Genomic DNA, 18,284 nt, shown 5'->3' with positions numbered 1-18,284 from the left:
CATGCAGTGGAGAATCCAGACCAACACCCTCCTGCCATACAACAGCCCAAGGACTGTATGAAGAGACCACCTCCCATGTCCACTGCCTCTGGACCCACAAAGGCATGATGGCCCAGGCAGCCCCACTGCTACTGCTCCTGCCTTTGCTGTTAATGGGTATCTGGGGGTGGGGGAGGTTAGGGAAGGGTAGAGGTGATGACTGACAGGGAGCAGAGAAGAGAGAGGAGAATGGCAGAAGGGAGGGAGTACAATGTTGTGTTGCAATGAAGGACTGGGAAGGGACGGGAGCAGTCATGTGGTGGAGCCAGCTCACATTGGCTTGGAAGAGCTGATTGTTCAATTTCCAGTGAGTGCCTTTGGAAAATTGGCAAACACTGCATAGAAATGAAGAGGTGATTTATTGTTTAGTTAATTGGCTAGTCTTAAAAAAGGGATGGAGAAAGTGTTAATAATGCAGATTAAATTTTAAAATGTATCAAGAGTATATATATGTACATGCATATGTTTATATAAAGTGAGAGAGAAGGACAAGCAAGAAAGAAGGAAAGACAGAGAAGGGGGAGGGAAGAAGAGGAAGAGGGACAGAGGGAGGGAAAGAGAAAGAATTGAGACAACTAGTTGTTAATTGTTTACTAGCACAGCACTGATTAGGAGGGTCCCTTGGGTGAGGGGCTGTCTCTTCAATGCATGTTTTCTTAGAAAAGGATGTTATTTAAAGAGACCAGACCACCTTACCTTGTTTCTATTCTTTGGGCAAGGAAGGGAGGGGACTGAAGGGAGGCTCAGCTGGGCTCACTCTGACCTGATGATCTGCTTTTCAGGTTCACAGGGACAAGTGTTCCCAGTGAAGTACCAGGAGGGGCAGACACTCAGAGTGAACTGCAGCTACAATCCCCAGAGAGCTGAGAAGAGGTGGAAAACCTGGTGTAAAGTGAGAGAAGATGAACAGTGGTGTACAACAGTAATTATCAGAAAGTCAGGCTTCCCTGAGCAACGTGGGGACTCACGAGCCTCCCTGGCAGATGACACCTACACTGGTAGAATCACCATCACCATGTCTAACCTCAGGGTGAACGACTCAGGCATCTATTGGTGTGGAATCCGTGACTCTGTCAGGAACAGTATTGATATTCTCAGGACAATCAGGCTGGAGGTTTCTCCAGGTAAGTCCCTGCCAACTCAATCCCCTTCAGTTCCAGCAGAGCTTAGGAAATACCTGGTGTGAACATGACCCTGAGCTAGGATGTGAGCTTGGGTCTCCTTGGGGTCTCCAGGGAGAAGCTGCTCCCCCTCCTTCATTCCTTCACCTTCCTGCCCCTCCCCATTCCTGTACTCTCCTCACTTCCTTCCAGACCACGGTTATGATGGTAGCTCCTCTTCTGGTCCCTGGGAAAAGCAAGGCATTCTTTTCCGTGATCTCATTCCCATGCAGAGCAGACATTTTTCCCATGGCTTTGAAGTCATGGGTGTCCTGTATCACACACTCACACTCATTCATACAAATGTACCTGTGGCTTACACAGGCACAGACACACATAGGATCCTCCCAGTGTATACACAGACACACAGAATTGTGTCTCACCGATTTAGGGTGCTTGAAGCTCTAGACCCAGGAGACAAGGGAGAGGAGGATGGTTCAACCAGAGGTATTGATGGAGCAGATCTTAGCAGGTTCTGATGGAAGAGTATAGACATAGGGTCAAGTTTTAGTTGTGAAACTGACTTATCTTGTGACCCAGAGAGGTCATTCTAACTCTATTAGACTTAGTCTCTCATTTGTAAAATGGAAGTGAGGGGAAGGAGATTGCAATTGTAACAATGAGTGTGGGAAATACTCTTTATGAAATATAACTGCTCTACATCTGGGAATTTTTAGTATTGCCTTCTTTCTGATTACCAATCACACCCAACTCCTAGGTGTAGAGGAAGCATCCTACAGGGATAACCTTGGTCAGGCTATCAGAGAGCCTTTGGGCGGCAAAGAAGTCTGATGGAGACATTAGCAGTAAAAACCATAGTCTAGAGTACTTGACAATACATAAGGAATGGAATATGATACACGACAAAATATTAGCTCAGAGCATGCATTCATATGATATCTAAAGCTTTTTCAAGGCCTAACACTTCTTTGGGGCCAGCTGTCTAATTGTTCTGGCTTCTCTCGGGTCAAGCAGGCATGGGAGTGTGTGAGGTGAAGAGCCAACTGTTTTCTTCCTCTGTTCTTCTTTCAGCCACAACATCAAAGACCAACAAACATTCTCAAACTACCACTGACTCACCTCTCACCACCTCTGCCATGCCTTTGGCCACCAGCAGGTACAATTCCTTTTTGGAAATCCATTGTGTCTCAAGATCTCCCACCCTCAGCAGTTTATGTGAGGCTCACTTGTGCTGTCCCAAACTTCTAGTCTGAAGTGACCTCTTTCCAGCTTTCCACTCTGGATGGAAGAACAAAAGGGTGAACAAAGGGACCTGGCCAGGGGTTCCCTTGGGTCTAGTGAAACTGTACTTACTAGTTTCCCCTCCTTCTCTCATTTTCAAATTTGGAATGGCTTGAACTGTGATTTCTTTTAGCCCTTGCCTGATGTTGTTCAGTCCTGAATCCACACTGCCTTGTGTCCTGTGCTAAGCTCTGTCCCTCCTGTATTTTTGACAATGGGTATTGTTTATCATACTTCTTCACCTCCAGATAAACCAAACAAATCCCCAAATTCCTCTCTGTTAAACAACTCTCTCCTCTTGATAAGCTAGGCAGCATTGCCTCATGACTGATGGGCAGAGTTCTGGCTATGTCACCCCAGAAAGCTCTGGCGGCTGCCTGTGACTTTCAGGATATAATCCAAACTCCTGGGTTTGCATTTGACACTCTTCAGACTCTGGCTTCAGCCAACTTTTCTAGATTCAGAGAACCTTGTTGTATTCCACACCCTCCATGTTCCACTAAAACAGTCTTCCTTGCTTTTCCTCACACACAACATGCCAACTCTCATTTCTAAGCCTGTGAACTGTCTCTGTCCCATACTTCAATGCAAGCCCTCCTCACCTCAGCCTTTAATTACCTGGAGCTTCCTTCAAGGCTCAACTCAAACACTTTCAAAGAGACTTTCTTCATTCCCCCTAATTGCCACTGACTTCCCTAAACATTTCTTTGTATTTATCTGGTTGAATGTTGCATCTACTTGTTGGTGAATGTGTTCACATTTCCCCAGAACACAGGGAAGCTCCTTGCAGGGCTACATCACTTCATTTCTATCCTGCTCTCCCACCATCTAGGACAGCTCCTGGCTCTGGGCAGGCACTTAATTCATAAACACTCCTGGATTCATTCAGAGACCTCAGCCCTGCCTTGGGGCCCTGTGATAAGAGAAAACTAAACAGAACAAATCAAATCTTCAGATATGCCAAAGTCACAAAGGGAGGAGAAGTGGTGACTAGGATTCCTACTGAAGGATGTTTTGTTTTTCCTCTCTCTTCCCTTCCCTCTCCTTGGTGGCTGGCCCTCATTACCTCTTTGTTCTTTTATTCTCTGAAGCCTAAGACCTGTTGGTGTTCCCTTGAGGAGCCAGGGAGCCCTCCTCTTCTTCACCCTCCATCCATTAACCCTTTACAGTGGACACACTGTGCACCAAATGTAGACAGTACCTATTGATGATTCTATCAGCAAGTCAGCCAATAAGTTAACTGGAATTTATTAATGCTGTATGCTGAATACTATGCTAAGCTCTGAGGATACAGAGGAAGGAAAAGACCATCTCTGGTGTCAAGGAGCTCACAGAAAAACGGGGGAGACAAGATGCAAACAATTCTGTAGAAAAATCTATGTACTGGATAAATTATACAGGAGATAGCACACATAGGAGACAATCAGCAGCGGGAATGTAGGAACCTCCACAGGTAGGGCTAAGGCCTAGACCTAAGGAGTCACTCACTTCACCACCATACCCTCTGCCACATCCCAGCTTTATCTCACTTTTCTTGTTTTACTCTCTCCCATAGGCCATCACACTCTTCCATTTTCTCCAGTTCCCCAGTTGTCCAAGTACTATGTGTGCTCGTTGTGACCAAAGGCCTAGTCCTCACAGCTCTGCTTGTTCTGTCCAGTAGGTGAGTGGGGACCCTCAATCTGACCTCATTTTAACTCCACCAGGAAGCATGGCCTTTTCAATCTGCAGACAGAAGCAGCTCCCTTGAGCCCCAAGCTCTGAAGGAAAGATGCCCAGGCATTTCTAAAAGTCTCATTCTTAGTGCCAGACCTGAGGTAGTATGGCTGAGAATTCCTTGAAAAACCAACAGTGATAAACAAACAGGAGGAAATGTCATCCTGAATATAAAGAACTGTTTCTGAAATTGTCCCGAAGGCTGTAAGCTGGAGGTCATGAGAAGGGCTTGCAGGAGACACACTGAGCTTGTATCCCAAATGAGAGGGAAGGATATGAGGTAATGAGAAACTGGAAATGGAGGCCTGTTCAGTTTTTTCTTTTCCTCTCTGTCATTGATTCTTCTCCTACAGATGAGGTCTCTACCTAGACATTTGTCCTGGGTGGATTGGGTGAGAATTGAAAACAAGAGGAAAAAAAGGAATAATATCAGGCTGAAGGAAAATCAGGATATATTTATTATCTGAACTTTCTCTTCCTTCCTCAGGTAAAGGAAGGAGTCACTCGGAGCTTTCTCAGGATCAAAATGACCTGAAATGAAATGAATTCATTGCAACGTACATCCCAAACTGATGCATATTCCTGCCATCTTGAGCTTGGCTCAGGCCACAGGCAATATGGGGATATCCCTTTCGGGTCAGAGCAACCAGCCACCATACCCATGCTGATTCCCTGCCCAGATCCTTGAAGCTGTTTACATGCCTTTTCAGTTCTGAGTGGACCTCAGAGCTCACCTCTTTTTTTCTTTTATGATGTGAAGCTCCCCATGTCTATTCCTGGCATTCTTATTACTCGGTAGATGGGTCAGTCTGTTTCTCTTAGGCCTTAGAATGACTCCTCATTGCCTTTGAAATGAAGTTCAAAATCCAAGTACTCAAGACCTTTCATGGTGTGGCCCTCAAATATAGATCCAATCTTCTTTCTCACTATTTACCTGAAGAGACTCTCCCCTATGGCCAAGTTGGGCTCTTCACGTTCTGTAGAACATCATATAAAACTCAAGTATAAATGGGAGCCACTAACCTATACATAAGGATCTCTGTGTGCTATGTTTTGACTTATAAAACCAGTTATTAACAGTATCTGTATTATATTGTATTTTAATTTATTTTCTTTACCTATTTCCCAATTACATCTTAATCTGGTTCAGGATGCACTTGGGAGCATTGTGGGAGGTATGCAGCCCAAATGCACATTTGGACACATCTACTCCAGAACAGGGTCATGTTCACCTGCCTACATTGCTCTTTCCTATTCTCCCTATTTCTAAGGTCCTGCTGCTTAGGAACCTGTGTAGGACCTATTTATTCATTGGAACACTTTAGCAATCTTAATTCCTTTAAGAAGACGTGTGTGATCTCACAACCAGATTTGAGGCCCCCTTCCTCTTAAAATCCACTGACATTCTCTTTCTCCTTTCATAATATTTATCATTCCTCAACTTGTACTGTCCCAGGGTGAGCTCTTATAGACCAGGGGATCTCAGCCTGGGTTATGTGACTTCTTTCCATAAATATTTTGAAAAGTAGTTCCAATACAGTTATTTTTTCAGGCAGCTAGGTGGCACAGTGGAGTACTTGGCTTGGATTCAGGAAGACTCATTTTTCTTAGTTCAAATCTGCCCTCAGACACTTACTAGCTGTGGGACCCTGGGCAAGTCACTTAACCCTGTTTGCCTCAGTTCCTCATCTGTAAAAGAAGCTGGTGAAGGAAATGGCAACTCTCATGTACCCTGAACCCAAATGGGTTCACACATAATTGGACATGACAGAAAACTGACTGAATAACATTTAGTCCAGGGGTTTTGTTTTTCTTCCTATCTTGAGGGTGAGTTCAGATGTGAGGAAAGAGTAGAAAGCAGGCAGAAGAAAAATGGCATAGATTTTTGTTACTTAAAATTTTTTTTAAAATTTTAATAAAAGAAAGAGAATAAGGACTTCTAATAAAGAGAGATCTGAACAGGGAATAGGTACCCCTCACATAACCAGAGAAGGGTTTTGAGAATTTAGGGATCTCAGCATGGCTTTGTTACATCCTGTTTTGTCAAGTTATTATGTCCTGATTTGGGTAATGTTGTGAAAAAGGTCTTTTGACAAAAGGTGGGGAGGACTTAGGACAAGTCACAAATAAACACACAATTGTGGATCTCCTACATCTATGGACTAAATAGCTCCCATCAGAGAAGGTGCTGTGCTCTGTGAGCAAAGCAGAATTGAAACAGCTCAAAGGAAACACAGGATGTGCAAATGTAGAGAATCTACCCCAAATGTTCACAGGAACTATCTGTGCCCAACCTGTGGTAGAGCATTCAGAGCTTGTATTGGTCTGATCAGCCACAGCTGGACACACTGAAACTTGTCTCTAGCATACTGATACCATTTTGGTCCTCTTTTAGAACTTAGGATGAAAACCAACCAACCAGTATCTATTAACTCGGAAAACTCCAGTAGTTCTAGCACCCTAGCACCCAAGCACCCAGGTGCGCGCGCGTGTGCGCGCGCGCACACACACACACACACACACACACACACACACACACACACACACACTCTTATGGATTCATTCATTCATTTCTACAGTCCATTGCTACCACACAAGAGGAATGTTTCCTCAGGGTACCCAGACTGGCACCCTCATAAAAAACAAAGCAATTCCTGAGCACTGGGCTCTCTGGTACAAGGGCATTCACAAAACATCTTCCACTGTATCCATTTTGAGAAAATTCCCCATCTTTAGGGTATTTCATCAAGGCTTCCCTCCCTTTTCTCCCAAAGGAGGAATGTCTATATCATACAGATTTTTTGAAGGCATTTGGTGGTTAACATCACAGATGATAAAGAAGAGACTATTCCACTGAAAGGTAAAAGAGATAAGAAATAAAAAACAGGATAAGAAAGGATGGGTTTGGTTCCTTGGAGGATCAATGAATCAAGAAGACTAGTGTAGGAGTTTGGATTGGAGTATCCCTTACCAAGCAGGAGTAGGGACAGGACTACACAAACTAGCCCATGAATCACAGGCTGGGCTCTCCTGGCAACTTCTGGGGAAACATGAGACAAAATAGAAGGAACAGACACTTGGGGATGATGCAGTCTCTGTGAGACTCCTTTTCTCCTTTGCCCACCATGGCTACAGCAGAATAGGGGGATGTGTCCACATTCTACCTCTGTAAGGGGCAATCTCACCATAGATTGGCAGTAGGCAGATCTGAGACACTGACCAAGTAACTCTGGACACAATCAATGAGTTTGAGTTACGGACACTTAATCTACAGGACAGCAGGCTGCATAGAGTCAATGATATCATGGGGGTGTCGAGCCAGAAGAGACATTCATGGTGCTTCAGCTGCCTGGGCTCTCTTGTCCCATGGAGATGAACATGACCTTCCCCTTATTCCTAAATCCACTTTAGCCAAATCCCTTCCCTGAAGCTGGGAAAAGGGCTGATAAGGCTGAGTGGAGAGGATCTAGTGTGAGCACAAAGAAGAGAAGTGGCAGTCTCTCATTTGCCACTGGCCCCTCCTGGCCATACGAAGAGGTTAATGGTAGAGATAGTGAGGAGATCCAGGAATATCCATCTGCTTCTGCCACAGATCTCCTTCCTAAGTATATATCCCAGTACCTCTAGCAGCTACTGTCCATCTGAAGTGCTCCCTCTCAGGCCAGATAACGCCTTTTTCATTTGTCTGAGCCCTGATTGAATCCCAGAACCAATGCTAGCATCTTTGTCCCCTCATTCTCTTCCCTAACCCCAGATTCTTTGGGGTCTTAAACATAAGGTTCATGGGTGTGAGAACAGAAAACCAGTGCAATAAGACAAGTTCCACTTGTAGGTCAGTCCTTCTACAGACCAAGGTAGGAGCTTGAGGTCAGTCTCAGGGCTTATGGAGGTAGAGGCAAGATGGCAGACTAGCAGGAAGACAGACAGACAAGCTCCTCTCCACAAAATTCCTCCAAAAAGACCTAGAAAAGGCACCAGACTGAATCCTGATGAGGAAATCCAGAGCAAGTCCCATTGAGTCATTTGTCCAGCTCAAGGTATCATAGAGAGACAGACAGAGAGGCCTGTGGACACTGGGGATGGGATTAGACCAGAACACTCCAGTGCCCAGGAAGAGGCCGTGCACCAGGTCAAGAGGATGTCCTATATCCACACCAAAGCATGTGAGACCAAGACCAGGGCACTGTAGAGGAGACAGGTGCCAACTGTCAGCTTTGCTGTCCATTTACCCAGTTCTGGGTCATAGATCCAGGGCAGATTGAGAAGAGGCCCTGCCCATGAGGTTGGTGTCCCAGGGTAGGGAGGCCCTAGGTGATGTCCTGGCCTACTTAGAAAGAAGAAGTTCCAAAGCAAGGAGCAGTATTATGGCTCAGATTCCAGGAACAGAGCAGGGTTTCAGTTCCAGCATCTAGCCCAGCCCACAGAGCAAGAAGCAGGGCATGGATACCAGACCAAAGGACAGCCTATAGTTCTGTCCCTATGAACCAACAAAGCCTTCCAGATGGCAAAATGAAAATAGAAAGAATTCACCAATCACTTTATAAAAGAAGCATCAAATTACAAACTCTCAGGAACATGATAGCCCAAATCCAAACCAAGTCAAATTAAAAAAACAAAAAAGTGTAAACACGCAAAAAGAAAGATTTAGAATACCAAGCTACTATACTCAGGATCCCACCACCATCCTCTCAATCACCCAGGCTGGTAAATTTCCTGTTATCTGGACTCCTCATTCTCACTCACCACGACCACCACTCCCATGTTCCTGTACCTAATCTGCTGCCATGGTCTGTTGCTTTTAACCCCCTAATATCTCTCTCATTCACCCCTTCCTGCTGCAGACACTCATCTCCTCATTCCTGTTCTACTGTAATATCCTGCTGGGTACCTCAGGTCTCTGCCTCCTCTACCTTCCTCTGAGCTGTCAAAAGTTACCTTCCTAAAGCATAGGTCCCACCATGCCCAACCCCTAATCAATATACCCTGGTAGCTCCCCACCACCTCCAGGAGCAAATATACAATACTCCAGCATTCAAAACCTTTTTTTAATTAATTAATTTTTGTTTTCACCTTTCACTTCCACAAGATTTTGAGTTCCAAATTTTCTGCCCACATTTTTCCTCCTTAATCACACAGGCCTATGCTCTGGTCTATGAATGACCACAAGCACTCTTTTCTGCCTTGGAACTGTGAGGAGGATTCCCTCTCCACTTCACCCCAGGACCACCACCCAGAACTGAGACTCAGATCCTAGCACCTGCAAAGCAAGGGAATCCTGCCTCAGTACCAGCAAAGAGAGATGGAGTAGAGCAATCCCTCTCTGACCAGTTGCTTGATCCCCTCCCCCACTGTCTGTGGGCCAAGAGCTCTGGAAGCAGCTGCCGCCCTGGGGCTGCACTAGGGCTGGGGCCAGACCGTGGTCCTGTCTCATCCAGGTCTGACAGACCCTTCCTACTAACCTTCTAAGTTATCTTTGGTGTTTATGGGTTGAGAAGTCTGGAAACTGTCACAACTACCCTTGATTCAGTCCCCTGAGGCCTGCTTCAGGTTTGCTGAACCCTGGTCTTTGCCTGCATGGCCCACCTGAACTGCACTCCTCTCCCAGCCCAGTGAAATAGACCTTTCCAATCAACCATCCAGGTTATCTTGGGCTGGAAATTTGTTTCATTCTGTCTTTTTGTGGGTTCTGCTGCTCTAGAATTTGTTCAGAGCCGTTTTTTACAGATAGTTGGAGGTGTTTGTGGGAGAGCTCAAGCAAGTCACTGCTTTCACTCCACCATCTTGGCTCCGCCCCACCCCATTCAAAACCTTCTTACACATTACAACCATCTTCCACACCTCCACCCCAGACCGGGATTACCACGGTCCTTCCACTTACATAATCTAGGATCCGAAGGCCTGCCCTCGTACTCCATCCCCGGACTTGGGGCATTTTCCCTGGAAGAGCTCCACGCATATAATGCTCTCCTTCCTCATCTCTGCCTCCTGGCTCGCATCACCTAAAATCCCAGCTCCTACGGGAAGCTTTTTTCATTAACCTTTAATTCAAGTTCCTGCCCTCTGTTCTTTTTCCCCAATTCAGGTTTTATTTGGCATGCTTGCACGTAATTGTTTGCATGTTGGTTCGCTATTAGACTGCGAGCTCTCTAAAATCAAGGACTGGTGTTTGTCATTCTTTGTAACCCCAGCACTTAGCACAGTGTCTTAATAAATGTTTTTTCACTGACTGAGCACCTTCTACCTCCTGCTTGGTGTGTCCCTGAGCGTAAAAGAGAAGAGACCTCTGCCCCAAACACAAGACTTCCCCCTGCCTTCCAGACTTCTACCTCCTACTGCACCTGCCTGATCTCTGGCTCCAGTGAGAAAAGTGAGAATGTCCTCTGACTGTGACCCTCCCTGCTCCATGCCCTTCTGGGCACGTCCTCAGAGGCTGCTGAAGGCTAGTGGAACAGCTTCCCGAAGAAGGCAAATTTCACCTCCTGCTGCTTTAATCTTTCCTGACCTGGGGCTAGCGGGAAGGAAAAGGAGAGGAGGAAAGAGGAAGGAATGTGAAGGCGAGACGGGGGAAGGGGAGAGGAAGGGAAAAGAAGGAAAGGGAAAAGGTGGCGGTGGTGGGAGCGAAGGAGGCGGTGACGGCTGCAGAGCAGGGGAAGCACTAAGTCCAGTAGGCGGCGAAAGGGAGAAGCAGGAGCTGCGGCCAGGGTGAGCCGGGAGCCTGAACCGTCTGTGCTCGCCTCCCTCTCCCTCTCCGTCACTCTTCCAGCTCCCCTTCCTGCTCAGCTTGGGGAGGACCGAGACCCCTCCCCTCAGAATGTTCAGCACTAACCACTCCCGGACTGGGGAGGGACTCCTGCCTCTGGGGGGTAAGATGGAAGGTTGAGGTGGAGAGCGAGCCTTCCCCCCCTCCCCCAAATCGAGGACAAGATTCCCCTCTCCGTTCTCATTCCCGCAGCCAGAACGAACTCTGAGCCCCTTCTAACTTCTCTCTCCTTTCCCCCACAGGAAGGGCTCTCCTTCCTCTGTCAGGTAGACCTGGACAAGCTTAACCTCTTCTCTCCACCCCTCCTCTTACCTCTTTCTCCTGACTCCCACCCAAGGCAGCCGACTTTTAGGGACTCCCTGTGTCCAGAGAGCCTTCACAAGAGAAGGAAGCATATTTAAGCTTCGGAAAAAAGGAGCTGGGGAAGGGGTGATGGCGGCTAGGAAACCTTGGAAAGGTGTGGAGCTTGAAGATGCAGCCCTGGAGGCTTAGAGGGGATAAAGAAAAGAGTGGGGAAGGGAAGGGTTGAATGCAGGAACTGGAAAGGATGCAGTCTGTTATTGCCCTTGTTTGTATTTTATCTTTTCTATTCTCTTCCCCCACCCCATAATTCTAGATATTTCCTACCTTAAGACCCAATTTCTTTTCTCCAGAGTCATTCAAAATCCCCTCTCAATAAACCAATCTTGGTGTTTTACTCTGATTCCAACTCCCTTTTCCTTCCCAGATAGAAGTATTTTTAATCTTTTTAAAAGAATTTCATAATTTACCCTGGCTTCCTCATTTAATAGTCACCAGTCAACTTTTATCTTTTTTGAGAACATTGACCCCGCCTCTTAAGTGTCAGAGGTTATTTGAAGATGAAGGAGTCCTTCCAAGGAAACCAGTGCTGGGGGCCAGCTCCCCCTGGAAAATTCCCAGTCCTTCTATCTTCCAGGCCAGAGTGCCTCTGAAGGCTCCCACTCCCAAAACACTGTTAAAGTGGGGTGGGGGGATTAGGCCAGACACCAGGATAGGGATCACAGTTCCTGCCCACCCTTTCCTTCTCCCTTGGCCCTCCTTTGATGCTTCAGCCAGTGAAAAGGATGATGAGGATGATGAAGAAGAGGAGAAGGAGAAAGTGGTGGCCTGGGGACTTCTTCCAGTCTGAGGACAGCTAGGAACACCTCAGTCCCACCCGGCTCTCTGTCCTCTACCCAGTAGAGCTTGTTCTCAGCAGCACCTCTGAGCTGAGAGTCTTTCAAAAGCTGCTGTTCTCTAAGGTCTCCTACTTGACATATCACTGGAAATTGTGGGGTCCAGAGCCTGAGGCAGGGCTTTCCACACCTCAAGTTCCCTCCCCAGGTAGGGAGAGCAGCCCTTCCTGCCACATTCTCCATCTGCAGGCTTGACTCACCAAGGGGACCTTCTCAAGCTGGGGTGGTGCTGTTAGGGACACTGAAAGCGGAAGGAGGGGTCAATGGTCTATTTTCAATCCTCATCCTTCCTGACTTCTCTGCAGCCTCTGACACTATCTAGAATGCCCTTCTCCTTAAAACTCCTTCCTCTCTAGGTTTTTGTGACTCTACTCTGTCCTGGGTCTCCTCCCAACTATCTGACTGGTCCTTTCCAGTCTTGTTTGTTTTATCTTCATCCAGGTCATAGCAGTTAACAGTGGGTCTTCACAGGGCTCTGCCCTGTGCTCTCTTCTCTTCTGCCTCTATATTATTTCACTTAGTGATCTCAATCTCCTCCTATAAACTGAATTATTATCTCTATGCTGATGGTCCTCAAATCTACTTATCTAGCCCCAACCTCTTTACAGACCTCCAGTCTCACATCTCTAACTACCATTGGACATCTTGAATGGGATATCACACAGACAGCTTATACTCAGCATGTCCTGAAACTGAACTTGTCATGTTTCCCCTCGCTAACTTTTTCAAATTTCACTGTCACTGCTGAGAGCATCACAATTCTCCCAAGCACCCAGGCTGGCAATGTAGGTGTTATATTTAACCCCTCACTGTCCTATCCTCCCCTCCCGCAGTGAAATTTGTTGCCAATGCCTGTTGATTTTACCTTCATAAAATCTCTCAAACATACCCTTTTCTCTCCTTTGATACTGCTATCATCCTGGTGCATGCTCTCATAAATCCTACCTTGACCATTGCAGTAATTCAGGTTGCTGATTAGTCTCCCTGCCTCTAATCCATGTTACACTCATCTGTCAATCTGAATTTTTTCTTGTTTTTTTTTTATATTTACTTATTTATTCATTTTAGTTTTCAGCATTCACTTTTGTAAGATTTTGAACTCTAAATTTTAGCCACTCCCTCCCTCCTTTCCCCCATCCCCAAGACAGTAAGCAATCTGATGTAGGTTATACATGTACATATTTCCATATTAGTAATTTTGTAAAAGAAGAATCAGAACAAAAGGGGAAAACCAAGAGAAAGAAAAAATGACAACAGCAAAAAGGAGAAAATAGTATGCTTTGATCTTCATTCAGATTTTGTAGCTCTTTCTCTGGCTGTGGATAACATTTTTTATCATGAGTCTTTTGAAATTTTCTTATATCATTATATTGCTGAGAAGAGCAAAGTCTATCAAAGTTGGTCATTGCACAAGGTTGCTGTTACTGTGTAAAATGTTCTCCTGGTTCTCCTCACTTCACTCAGCGTCAGTTCATGTAAGTCTTTCCAGGTTTTTCTGAGAACATCCTGCTCATCATATCTTATGGAACAATAGTATTCCATTACATTCATATGCCACAACTTGTTCAGCCATTCCCCAATTGATGGGCATCCCCTTAATTTCCAATTCTTTGCCACAACAAAAAGAGCTGCTAGAAATATTTTTGTACATGTGGGTCCTTTTCCCATTTGTATGATCTCTTTGGGATACAGCCCTAGAAGTGCTATTGCAAGGTCAAAGGGCATGCATATTTTAATAGCCCTTTGGGAATAGTTCCAAATTGCTCTCCAGAATGGTTGGATCAGTTAACAATGCCACCAATGCATTAGTGTTCCAATTTTCCCACATCTTTTCCAGCAGTTATCATTTTCCTGTTTTGTCATGTTAGCCAATCTGATAGGGGTAGGTGGTACCTCAGAGTTGTTTTGATTTGCATTTCTCTAATCAATAGTAATTTAGAATATTTTTTTACATGATTGTAGATAGCTTTAATTTCTTCATCTGAAAACTGCCTGTTCATGTCGTTTGACCACTTATCAATTGGGGAGTGACTTGTATTTTTACAAATTTGATCGTGTTCTCAATATATTTGAGAAATGAGGCCTTTATCAGAGACACTGGCTGTAAAAATTATTTCCCAGCTTCTGCTTCCCTTCTAATCATGGTTTCATTGGCTTTGATTTTGCAAAAACTCCTTAATTTAATGTAATCAAAATTATCCATTTTGAATTTCATAATGTTCTCTATCTCTTGTTTGGTCATAAATTCTTCTGTTCTCCATAGTGACAGGTATTCCTTGCTCTCTTAATTTGCTTATAGTCTCACCCTTTATGTCTAAATCATGCAACCATTTTGACTTTATCTTGGTATACAGTGTATGATGCTGGTCTGTTTGTGCCATATTATTTTCCAGTTTTCCCAGCAGTTTTTGTCAAATAATGAGTGCCATCTTCCCATGTAGAGATGCAAAAAGTTTAACCTTATTGACTCTCTCTTGCATACCTCTTTAATCTTTTCCCAAATTTTCTTCCACCTCTCTTATTTGGCTTTTAAAATCCATCTTGAACTCATCTAAGAAGGCTTTTTGTGTTTGAGACCAATTCATATTCTTCTTTGAGGTTTCAGATGCATGTATATCAATACTGTTTTCCTCTTCTGAATTTGCATTTTAATCATCCCTGTCACCACAGGGTGACACCTGTCATAGTAGTTTTCTATGTTTGATGTTCATTTTTGCTTTTTGCTCATCTTGTTTGTCTATTTCTTGGCTTTTGGAGTTGAGCTCTCTTGCTAGAGCTCAGGCGGCAGTGTCTCAAGCTTCTTGTACTGGGCACCAGGGGCCTGGTCACTGGCTTTGTGTGCTGGGGTCTGGCAGCTTACCTGGTGCTGAGCTAGGGTCCTAGTGGTAGTGTCTGGTGTTTGCTAAGGCCAAGTGGGATTTTTCTGCATTTCCCCAGGACTACACTGAATCATGTGGAGGTCTGGCCATTGAATGCCTGCCTGCCAAGGGCTGCTCTGAAGCACGTGGTGGTTCTCTGAGCCAGAGTGTGTTGGTTCCCCTGGCTATGCTAAGGCATGTGGGGAGTCCTGGTGTTGGCATTTGTCTGCTCTACCTCCCTGGGATTCAGGATTTCCCACTAGTTTGCTGAGGTGTGGCTTGCTTCAGGCTTGATAAGATGCTTCCTGTCCTGGAATGCACTCCCCTTTTAGCAGAGCGAGACAGACCTTTCTTGCTGATCTGCCTAAGTTTCCCAGGCAAAGAGACTACTCTACCTCATCATTCCTCTGGCTCTGCTGTTCTAGGATTTTTGCTGGAGCAGTATTTTCTTGTTGTTCAGAGGTCAATATGGGAGAGTGACAGCAATTTACTGCTTACTCTGCTATCTTGGCTCCCAGAAGTTCAATCTGAATTTCTTAAAACACATATCTGACCCAGTCATCCCTCAGTCAACAAATTTCAGGGGTTCCCTTTCAACTCTAAGATTGAATACACAGTCCTTTATTTGGCATTCAAAAGTCTTCATAACCAACCTTTCTCACTACACATTTCCATTCTTCTTACTCATTACACCCTCCCAATCCCCACCATGTCCTCTGGGCTCCAGTGACAATGGCATGTTCCTCACACAAAGCATTCAACCTCCTGATGGTATATTTTCACTGGCTCTCCTCCATGCCTTGAACACTATCTCTCTTCATCTCAGCCTCCTGGCTCCCCTTCAGCTTCCACCTAACATACCACTTTCTACTCGAAGCCTTTTCCATCCTCTCTTAATTCTAGTTTCTTCCCTTTGTTGATATTTTAATTTCTCCTGTGTAGCATGGTTTGTTTGCATGAGGTCTCACCCTTTGGACTATGACCTCCTTGAGAGCAGGGACAGTATTTCATCTTTCTCTGTAACCTAAGTACCTTACATAGTGCCTTAATAGTAACTTAACAACTTCCTTTTCCATCTGCAGCTCTGTTTGACTTTGACTCCAGAGAATATCATGTCCTCTTCCCAGGAGAAGATGGTCACTTGAGATCTCCTCACCAGAAGAAAGATTCAGGTTTTGATAGTCTCCACCTTCCCAACTTACTCTCAATTGCCTCTTCTCTCTAATTGGTGGGCTGGAGGGCTGTGCACTAAACTCCTCTCAATGCCTTCCTTTATAGAGAGCTCCCAGCCTTCCTAGTAACCCCTTTCTGCTTTCTTTTGTGTGTGTTGACTTCCCCTGCCTTGGACTGTAAGCTCCTGGAGAATGAGCTTTGCCTCAGACAAACTGAGACCTGGGAAAGATCCCAGCTTAAAAAGGCCAAGATCTCCAACTGCATCCTGGACCATAGCCATCATCTTGGCTTATGTCTTGCCACTGAACTCCTATGACTCTGGAGGAGAGAGTGAGGCTCATGATTTGAGTTGCTCTGCATCACTTAAATACAATCCACTCACAAACCAAGACAGTATGCTTGTGATGTCTTTGGTCGTCTTTGAGAATGAAGGAAGAACAACAAACGACAAGCTACTTGTGGGCAGGAACTGTCTCTTTTTCTTATTTGTAGCTCTCACACTCAGCGTGTTGCCTGGTCAATAGTAGGTACTTAATAAATATTTATTGAATGAAGCTGAAATTAAATAACCACTTGCCATAGCAAGCACTTGATTGTTGTTGTTTGTCCTTCCTTCTGGAAGAGGACCATGACATCAGGGAGGTGATGCCATGACTTGCAAGTGAATTGGATTTAAGTGAGGGGGGGTTGTGCAAAGCCACCGGCTTCACTATCTCCTCCAGACACCTCTGGGTCCAGAGGCAAGATATGGATCAGGATGACTTGAGATGACCTTGGATGCAGTGGGAGATCATGGCCTTTTCTGATAAATGCTTCCTGACTGTCTTACAGTCTGACATCATTCCTCATCCATTGCTTCACAAGGAGTCTCTTCTCCCATTCCACAGGATCTACCCAGGCCTGGCTCTGCCCCTTATTCTGGAGTAGAAACAATGACAGCTGCTCTATTCTATTAAAGCAACTGCACCCCATCCACTAATCATCAAAGGCCTTATTTGTAAGGGACAAAAAAGTTACCCCTGTCTTTTCTTAAAGACCATAACCCTGCTATGAGGAGTATGCCAGGAGAAGCCTTCTGTTGCATTGTCTTTGAATCCAGAATGTATGGTGTGTTAGAAAGAGCATTTTCCTGGGAAGTGGGAGACATTGAGTCTATCCCCAGATCTGCTTCTAATTGGTTTGGAAATATTACTTGACTCCTTTGAATTTCTATTTCCTCATCTTTCAAATGAGGGAGGTAAACTAGGTCAGCCATTTTACATTTGTAGGATGTGGAGTCAAGCAATTGTTGTAAGAGATCCATCTCAATAAAGAACTCAGTAGAAAAAATAAAAATACAAAAATCTCACATATTTTCTGTAGATTGAATCAGTCATATGTCTCCTTGGCCTGCTAGCAGGAGGGAGGTCAGGATAGCCTTTGTATGACTTTCCCTACTGTGGCTAACTACACTCCCCCCTTACCCCACTAATGAATGGTAGACCCTGGAAATAGTATCAGGAATTCCACCAAGGGTCGTTATTAACTCCATTTATAAGCATTTATGCTAGTTTAGTTCAAAACTTTGAAAAGAAAGCCAATAGACTCCTTCCTCACTCTTCCCAGAAGGCAAACTCACCATAGATTTCTCCCATTTCTGTTAGTGGGTAGTTCTGAGATACTGAATAAGTCACCCTTGACACAATCAGTTAGTTCATGTTACATTAAATTAGTCCACAGGATATGAGGGTGTATTAACCCAAAGATAACATTGTGAAGTTAGGCTAGCAGAGGCATTTGTGGACCCTCATGGTGTTGGCTGCTACGTGGGCACTGGTATCTCTTGTCTCATGAAGATGAACTTGGCCAGGGCTAAGATTTCCTTTTTCTCCCACATGGGACTTGACATGCAGGGAGATCATGCTACTTTGCCTCACCTTAGGTTATTATCATCTTTAAGATTAATGGATGTTCTCACTGCTCTCTAAACTCAGTCTCAAACCTGGATACAACTGTGAGCTAGTCAGATTCCAAAGGTCAGGAGACTGCACATGAAGATGGGTAGCTCTCACCACCTTCTCAGGAATTTATGCATGAAAAGCTTTAAAAATATACAAGTTACCAAATGAGTTCATACTCAGAACACCCTCCAAACTGAACT

The 18,284-nt window shown here is 45.0% G+C and overlaps 1 protein-coding gene across 1 annotated transcript; it reads left to right on the top strand.

Annotated features, from left to right (window-relative positions):
* LOC114053502 (natural cytotoxicity triggering receptor 2-like) lies at window positions 1–5,239 on the top strand. Its single transcript, XM_027876610.1, has 5 exons — window positions 1–156; window positions 822–1,163; window positions 2,232–2,316; window positions 3,997–4,104; window positions 4,645–5,239. The coding sequence occupies exons 1-5, from the start codon at window positions 105–107 to the stop codon at window positions 4,646–4,648; spliced, it is 591 nt and encodes a 196-aa protein (XP_027732411.1). The 5' UTR covers window positions 1–104; the 3' UTR covers window positions 4,649–5,239.
* The last annotated feature ends 13,045 nt before the right edge of the window (window positions 5,240–18,284 follow it).

Source organism: Vombatus ursinus, unplaced genomic scaffold, assembly GCF_900497805.2.
Source record: "Vombatus ursinus unplaced genomic scaffold, bare-nosed wombat genome assembly UNPS02014811.1, whole genome shotgun sequence".
Lineage (NCBI taxonomy): Eukaryota > Metazoa > Chordata > Mammalia > Diprotodontia > Vombatidae > Vombatus > Vombatus ursinus.
Note: the sequence above shows the minus strand (reverse complement) of the source record. Positions and strands in the feature narration are given on the sequence as shown.